This window comes from Limulus polyphemus, unplaced genomic scaffold (genome assembly GCF_000517525.1).
Source record: "Limulus polyphemus unplaced genomic scaffold, Limulus_polyphemus-2.1.2 Scaffold274, whole genome shotgun sequence".
Lineage (NCBI taxonomy): Eukaryota > Metazoa > Arthropoda > Merostomata > Xiphosura > Limulidae > Limulus > Limulus polyphemus.
This window is the reverse complement of record NW_013665884.1, coordinates 131,833-140,517: the sequence shown is the minus strand read 5'-3', so window position 1 is coordinate 140,517 and position 8,685 is coordinate 131,833. Positions and strand designations below refer to the sequence as shown.

The window sequence follows — 8,685 nt, the reverse complement described above, 5'->3', positions numbered from 1 at the left end:
TATAAGAAAATAAATGTACAGCGTTATTATAATGAACACTCCCTATCTAGTAAACCAGCCCCACATCAGACAATAAAACATATTTACAAACGTTAATTACCATGCGAAATATGATTTTATTGCTATGAACTGATAAAACTACCTGGAGATTTGTTACTGAATACAGAAATATATCCAAACCTCGTATGAAAAAAAAATTATATATATATATTAGATGAACATCGTAACTCAGTTCTTATCAAGTAAAGAGTAAGCAATAAAGAAAACGAATATCGGTTTTGTTTTCATCCGAACTTCTTTTTCAAAATATTAGTAAAGAAACAAAAGATCTCGAGTGAGTAACATATATTCGTTTATTAAAATTTGGTAAAGCTACGAAAATATCAGTACTAAAAATCATCACATACAATCACTACAAGCCTATAAGTTTTCCCCGAATACAATTACGCAACATTCTTTCATATTAATAACATCACGTAAAGATTAGCCTAGTTTTGAGGTAATTTTTACCTTTTCTACACCTTATTAAAATATATTTCTGCTAGTAATATAAATATCCAATCCTTTCAACCTTTAAGAAAGTAATTAACTTTGTCTTATTTTATTATGTTATTTTAACTGTATTTTGTTATTTAAAATCTCACTGTTTAATTCAAGTATTATCACGCCATCTTATTAAAAACTAAGTGTCATATCAAGGTATTGTCGAGGCTTTTAGGATAACCCCATTATTTACAAGCGCACTGCTTTATGGCAAAAGAAAACAAAATCAAATTAACCTCACTGCCAAAATGGCAGTGTTCATTGTTTTAATTCGTTCTAATATTCATAGATATTAACTGTGGAAAAATATTTCCAGCAAGAATAAATGCTTAAAGTTTATGTTTGAAGCTAACTAGTTCGCAATTGCATACTTTAGTAAAATATGATTTATGTTGTCTATTAGGAGCACTGAGAATCTAAGAAAAAAACACACACACAATAAAAATAATAATAATGATTAATTACTACGCGTGTCAATTTACATTAGATATACGAAAAATAAAAATTCGTTCGTATATAATTTGGTTTCGTTAAATCCAGATTATTTCGCACCTATAAATTATTTTGTAAAAGTTATTACAAACAGAGCTGGATTAAGACCACAGTGGGTCCATAGCGAACTTCAGCTCTATGGGGCCCCCTTCATAAACCCTCTTGTTTTGTATCGAAATTTTACCCATCTAAACAACCTTTTAGCTAATATAATGCTCTTAAGTACTAGTTTCCAACTTAAAGAATCATAGGAGAATCATGAAAAAGCATAACCATCGCTCTGCTTGGTTACAAGTAACAATAACTAACTTACGACCAGCAAGAAGAAAACAGATAGAAGATAATTAGTTTCTCTAGGATTCTGCAGAAAACGACAAAAACGTACGAGTTTTACATAATCCATGTAATAATTCATTTCGTTTTGTATTACAGCTATAACTGCCAGCTAGTATGCTCATTTACGTAATTGTAACTCCTAAGATAATGCCAAGAATAACTCCAATTGTTACAACAGCAAGAATTATCCATAACACAATTAAGTGGCCTTGACAACATACTTTGTCTACAGTGTACTGATCTTCCACTTTGGAAGAGTAACCAGGAGGTGGAGTTCTCAGTTTGTAAGGATCTCTCATAGGTAAGGGCTCCATTCCGACCGCTGGATACACCATTGGGCGGGGACGCATCATCGGAGGTAAAAAGTGAGGAGGGATAGGAGCATTTGTTTGCAGTGGAGATGGCTGAAATGGTGGTGGAGGACCCATTGGTAACATCTGCATAGAGCCATGAAACATTTTTTTATCCAGCATTGGTGGCGGAGGTCCCGTGTTATACACCGGACCTCTCAAATCATATAATGACCCGTATCGGCGCATTACATTAGGAGCAGGTCCATGTGGATGCATTGAATGACCCCCGTGTACTGGACATGGCTCTCCATCCCAAGTAGCAATAGCCAGAGCAGGCACACTACGGGTAGACCGCAGCGTTCCCGATCGGAAAGGGCCAGGATATCCTGTTACTGGAGGCCCAACTGGGTAAGCGTCTGGAGGATGACTCATCATTGAATTTTGTGCTATTTGGGATCGCTCCTCGCTTCTACTTCGAGCACCTCGGCTCTGAGATCTTCGAGGTGGTTGTCGTACGATAGGAGTTTCATCGCGATCATCTGAAGATGACGACGTTTCAGAAGTAGAATAGGGTCTGTGAGGTGGATGAGACCGAGCTGTCCGTTGGAAATGCATGTCTCTCTGTCGAAAAGCCATCGAAACAGTCCTTAAATCAACGAAGCTGTCTCTGAAGTATTTCTTAACTTAGTTTCCGTTCTTCAGAGTGACCTAAATATGATCTGTAAAAAAGAAAAAAAAAAGACAATAATGATAACACTGTTATATTTAATGACACAAAACGTCACATAAGATGTTTTGAAATAATAGATAGGAAAAAATTTATGTATGTATGTATGTATATACGAGACCAGGAATTGGGAAATGCCCGATAAAATCCAATCCGATATTAATGTTATCGTTGTGTCAGATAATCAGATAGCATTTTCATTAGGAACCACAGTATTATGTAGGCATGATACTACTTGCACGTGAACGACACATAATAGGTATGGCGTCACTTAGCCCCACTGGTGCTTAATATCAGGTTTTAATTAAACAAAGTAGCGTTTCCTCCGATATTAAAGAGTGGCAGCCTTAGTAGTCACCATGCCCATCTAATGTGTTATCACTAAATGTCACAAGGGGTTACTAACGGTAGCACAATCCAAACAACATTCTCGACAGAGAATCGGGAGTATAATGTACTATATCACGGCGCCGCGTGCTGCATTCCCTTAAAAGGGTCTGCAATGGCTGCTCATTCATTCAGAATTGTATATCCTCGTGCACAATCATATTAATTTTTCAAAAAACAATGATGAAGTAACCAATTTAATTGTAGATTTAAGAATTTTAATGAACTGCATCTGCCTGTTGGGGGAAAAGGACACAACATTTCAGCTTCTATATCTGAAGAAAGCCTCAGTATAGAAACAGAAACTTCGTCTCATTTTCCCCTCAATATGCAGTTGCAGTCCGTTAAAGTTCTCAAACTTACTATGTCTAAAGTTCCGTTTAAACAACTAACTTAATTCTATACTATAAGGAAGTGGTAGCCCAAGCCTGCGGCACATTGTTAATATGTATGGACACATCTACTATCCGACCAAAACTACTAGTTGTCCCTTCCTTAGTTTTCCACTTGTAGCAAGTTATCTACAAATCACTTACTGACGAAAAAAAAAAAGGACAAGTTGTAAAAACAACGTATCACGCCTAGTGAACGTCATCACAAAGATTTAACAATAACAGGAGAAAAGGCCTTCCAAACAGCCGATAATAACAATGAAACTTATAGCTTCATGATGTAAGAATTGTACAAATGAATACTGAGACAAGTGGTGGGTGCGGTAATTTTGAATTAATAAAGTTTGTGACTATTCATATTCTCATAATTGAGAGATAACCTTCTTATTATTATTGTGCATCAGAAAATTTGTACACTGCTTCAGCGAGAAGCATAAGAAAGTAGATAAAGGAAAGAAGTTAAATAATCACATTCATCTATTTATTATTTCTAATAACTTAGGAGTGAAAGTAAAGAAAATGTATAAAAATATATGTCAAATACTCTATCTATTCTGTATCCATTTCTGAAGAGGCCGCCTTTCGCTCAATACCAGAGCTCATCAGGATGACTGGGATACGACAGACACAGTAGTTGCCGAGATGTTATTTAAATTATTAACTTGGATGAAAAACAACTGTTGTGGTGCGAAAGTGTCATTTTTATCAATTTTATATGAGTCACTTATAAATCATAATTAAGGTAAGGATTAATAACGCAATATTATTTATTCATTTCAAACCTAATTATCTATTGTTATTATTATTTATTTTTACTTGAATTACCATTACTCGTCATTCAGATGAACTAGCGAACGAGTAAGTTAATCTTATTGTTCCCGGAGCGGTCCAGCAACCACAGAGTTAACGAGAGAAGACGACGTTAGTAATTCTATGAAATTATGAGTGAAAGTTATTTTGTTGTTGTTTTTAGCACAAAGCTACACAATGGTCTATTTGCTCTTCATTCACTGCAAGGAGTCGAATCCCGGATCTTAGTGATCTTAGGGGGACATGAGTTAAAATAAAGAAAAAGGTATAAAAATATGTCAATCACACTATCTCTGCTACTCCTCGAGCTTCAAAACAATCAGTGAACACAAACATCTAATCCCATATAAGCTATCTGTTGGGTCGGTCGTGGTCTAGGTTAGTCTGTCGCGCTACTCATATGAAGGTTCAAGGTTCACACCACAGTGCCATTGTACACGCTCTTCATTTTCAACTGTGTGTGCATGTCTGTTTAGTTTCTTTGTCCAACTGACACGCTATCAAGAAATAAACGTAATGATGGTATAATCTAAAACTAAATGATGAACCTTGTTTATAGCGTTTATGCTAAGAATATTAAGTAAAAAATCGAAGGTTTCAATCCATTAGATATAATGACAGTTAAAAAGTACTGCTATTTACGTACTAGATGTTAGAATGCTAATAAACGTAAAGTCTCTATATAATAATAACGAAACTATTTAGTTTCTCTTGAGTCTAAATACGTTCGTGTATTGAGAAATAGAACTCGGGTACACACAAAGGCAAGAAAGAGAATCAAGTCGTACAAAGTGCTGTATCACTTTATTAAAGAGATATTTTCGAAATATGAATGAATGTAAGAATCACCCGAAATATAAGAATATACAAGGAGGTCTTAATACTGTCGTGCAGGGGCAAAATAAGAGGTCTAAGTATAATTACAGACTGTCAAAGAATGTATAAATTATAGGTTAAAAGTTTATGGACTGTGGATGAATAACGTTATTGTAAAATTATATATATATATATGAATTATGACAAACGTTTAAAACTAATGCGTATAAACAAATCAACAGTATGTCATTTAACCTATAAAGTGTACAAATCAAGAATGAAAACATTGGAACAGTAGGCTTTAGGGGTCCCCGAAAGTGTTCTGTTTCAAGAGTAAATAAAACTAAAATTAAGAGAAACAAATATTTTGTATTTCTTGCTTTTGAAGTTCACATGTCATGCTGTGTTGTAGCCTACAGAGTGCAGAATTCTTCTCGTGATTCATGGCATGCGCACGTCTTAAAGTACAGATTATGTGACGTCATTTTAGTGTATACGGACAGACAATACACTACTGTATAGTGGTGCGAGAGGTTAAAACAGTAATCCCCCTCCAGGCGACCTTCGGTCCCCTTTCGGGAAAACGATATTCGGTTACATTGATATCCAACAGAAAGTTACGAGTATCTACAATACACAGCAGTTTTAGGAAACGTTAAGTAGAAACAATTTCGAACACGGATAACAAAGGTAAAAGAACAAACACAAGTAATTATATAAAACAGTTTTTTTCATACAACAAATGAAACGTATAGCTGGGACTTTGCCTAAACTAACTAGCTTCTATGTTCTGTATAGAACTTCTCAGGGTGCTGGCGAAAACGTGTTTTCACGAGCTATAGAAATAACAATGAGACCATATTTTCAATTCAGAGAAAATGCCAAATGAGCTTTCCAATAATACAAGATTACCTACGTTAAAGATAATTTCTATGTTGCTTTTTCCAAAAAGATAAACCACCAGCTTATACTGACTTGTACAAGTGTCTATATCGCCCCTCGCTCCAGGAAGGCATGAAACAAAAACAGGGTCAGGCGAGTAATATAAATAATATTCATTGTGATTTGTAAGTTCTGTCAAAACTAGAGGATTAGGCGCAGCCTGGCAATAAGTTTTTGTTTCTAAATTTTCAAGTATCCTTGAGTAGTATATTGTTTGTTTATATTCTGGGTACTAACCGTAGTATACCACAGCTGCCACAGTAAATTTTTGGTCATTATATGTGAGCGCGTAGGACTGGATATGTATATTTCTCCTTCAGAGTAAGTCAGAGAGAATCGACAATTTTTGAGGATAGTTTTCATTTCACTTTTTAAACCTGTAACAGATAAAACTTTATTATTTTACAACTATTTTAATCCTAAGAATCCGGAGATGTAAGATGTTTAGTACATAAACCTATTGCTACAGGTTTCCCTACATCTCTTTAGGTTGTACGTGAGTAAAGGCCTGTTATTAGAATCGTGATATAACTATAGTAAACGATACTGATTCTCAGAGAAAAAATAAACAAACACACATTATTTCGTATTTTGTTTAACAAAAATAGTTTGCAACCTCTTGAGATTGACATCTTATATAAGTACACAGCACAGTAGCTTCATTTTCCCCTTACTGGTTCAAGCACAGACATTAGATTCCATCGATAGTATGCGGTTTCAATCCCCCCCCCCCAAAAAAAAGCAACAATAACAACAAACAAACAAAAACTAATATTACATTAAAGAAATTTCAGGAACTCAAAAACTGAAGAAAAATAGACGCTAGTTTTATGTGCAAACACATGAAAAAAAGTTTTCAGACAAACGACCACAAAGACTTTACTGTTCTACATGTTTAAAATTGCAATAAAGAAAAACTACATATTTTGTATATACTAAAGCAACTTGTTTTATTCAGCGGTAATCACAGTAAGTAAACTTTTACAAGTTACGTTATAATGAAGTAAATTTCTTTAATTCGATGGAATAAGTATATTTATATAATATTTACGGGTAGTAAACTTATTGTCTGTGTTAAATATTGTTTTTCTCCAGTCATGAAAATTACACGAAATAGTGTGGGGTTTCTTACTAAATTCACACATCTAAAAACGTGTCCTCACAAACAGTAAGGGCTTCAAGGTTGTCCTTGTACACCTGACCTTTTCGCAAAGTAAAATTTTAAACCACCCTTTGCTTTTCAGGACAATATCCCCTCTCAAACTCGTGTAAAATACTAACCTCCACTACTGCCTATAGGGCTCGTTCCGTTTGTCAATCAACCTGTTATGGAATTATCCGTCTTAACTGGAACCTCGCCTATTTTTTCTAAATGTTAAACTTGTCTCGTCCTATTATTTTCAGAATATAGCACAAGGAAATTAAATATCTTTTATCTTATCTATCCCCCATCAATGATATGATCTCTTAACCTTTTTCTCAAGAGAAAATAAGATGGAAAGTCTTAATCGAGCCCTATAACGTATAAGACAACTCTTCCATCCCTGGAATCATCCTAGTAGCCTTATTAAAAAAGTCAATATTCTTTCTCAGATAAGGAGGCCTGAATTGTTTATAATATTCCAAGTGAGGCCAAACTAGTAATTTGTATAGAGAGGTAATTACTTTTTCTATTTGTAACCAATTTATCTATAAATACACCCTAAAAATGAATTTGCTTTACTACTAGCAACATGGCACTACTCGAATGGCTTGAGACTTAACCACCAACAGGCCATTATTCATTTATTCAGTTACGTTATTGAGTTGGTTCCCATATATATATTAAACTTGTGACCCAGATTATGATAATCCAAATGTATTACTTTACATTCAATGTATTATAAGGTCATTTGCCAAACATTTGTCCAACTTATCAATTGATCCAAGTCATTCTGTAGTACCTTAATATTCCCAATACAGCTTGAAAAAACCAAAAGGTTAAACTTATCAGCACACTTTACTAATTATACCCCTATAAATATTACTGATGTAAATAAGAAAGAGCAAAGGCCCCCAGCACTGACCCCTGAGGTACTACAGAAGTAACAAGGGTCCAGTTTGACTGGACTCCATTAATAACTATATTTTGCTTTCTTTAATCCAGCCACCTTACAATCCAATTAACTAGCCTTTCCATAATCCCTATCGTTTTAAACTTTTGTGTGGTACTTTATCGAAAGCTTTTTTGCAAATCTAAGTGTACCAACTCCACATCCTTTCCCTCGTCCAGATAACAAGTAACGTCTTCGAGAAAAAGTAACAGATTATGGGGAGGGGGAAGATTTCCTTTGGGTAAACCCATGTTAGCTTTCGATTTTGTAAAGCTTTTTTTTTATCAGACTTGCTAGAATTTTTCCCACTAAAGAAGTAAGAATAATTTCTAGAGCAACTCTTATTACTCTATTTAAACATAAGCAACTATACATCCTCAGGCACTTGTCCACTCTCTAAAGACCTACCAAAATGAAAGTGAGATTTTCACATATCTTATCTTTGACCTCCTTTAAAATCCTGGGAAAAACCTCAACAGGCATTGGCGCTATATACATACTTTTAATCACTCTCAATTCTTCCGTTTACCACCAGTGAACTAATATACACATGATGCAGGTCAATTTCAATATTTTCAATATAATGATCAGGGACAGGAACGTTACTAATATCTTCTTCTGTAAACATAGAAGAAAAGGGAAATATTACAAACTCGAGCCATCTCATAGTCTTCATCGATAACCTTTAAGGGCCCAATTCCCTTTCTAACATTCTGCTTACCTTTAACATACTTTTCAAAAAGCCTCTATACACCTCCACACGTGCATCATGGGCACATCCCGTCACACCAAACATGCTCGTCCTTTCAGCCGTGGGGGCGTTATAAATGTGACGGTCAATCCCACTATTCGTT

General features: G+C 34.9%; 1 protein-coding gene across 1 annotated transcript in view; it reads right to left on the bottom strand.

Annotated features, from left to right (window-relative positions):
* Positions 1-282: 282 nt before the first annotated feature.
* The window catches only part of LOC106456952 (leucine-rich repeat extensin-like protein 3), a 19,099-nt gene continuing 10,696 nt past the window's right edge, over positions 283-8,685 (bottom strand). The window contains exon 2 of the mRNA XM_013916329.2: positions 283-2,383. Coding sequence (XP_013771783.1) covers positions 1,494-2,300 — 807 coding nt within the window. The 5' untranslated portion in view covers positions 2,301-2,383 and the 3' untranslated portion in view covers positions 283-1,493. The remainder of the gene's footprint in view (positions 2,384-8,685) is intronic.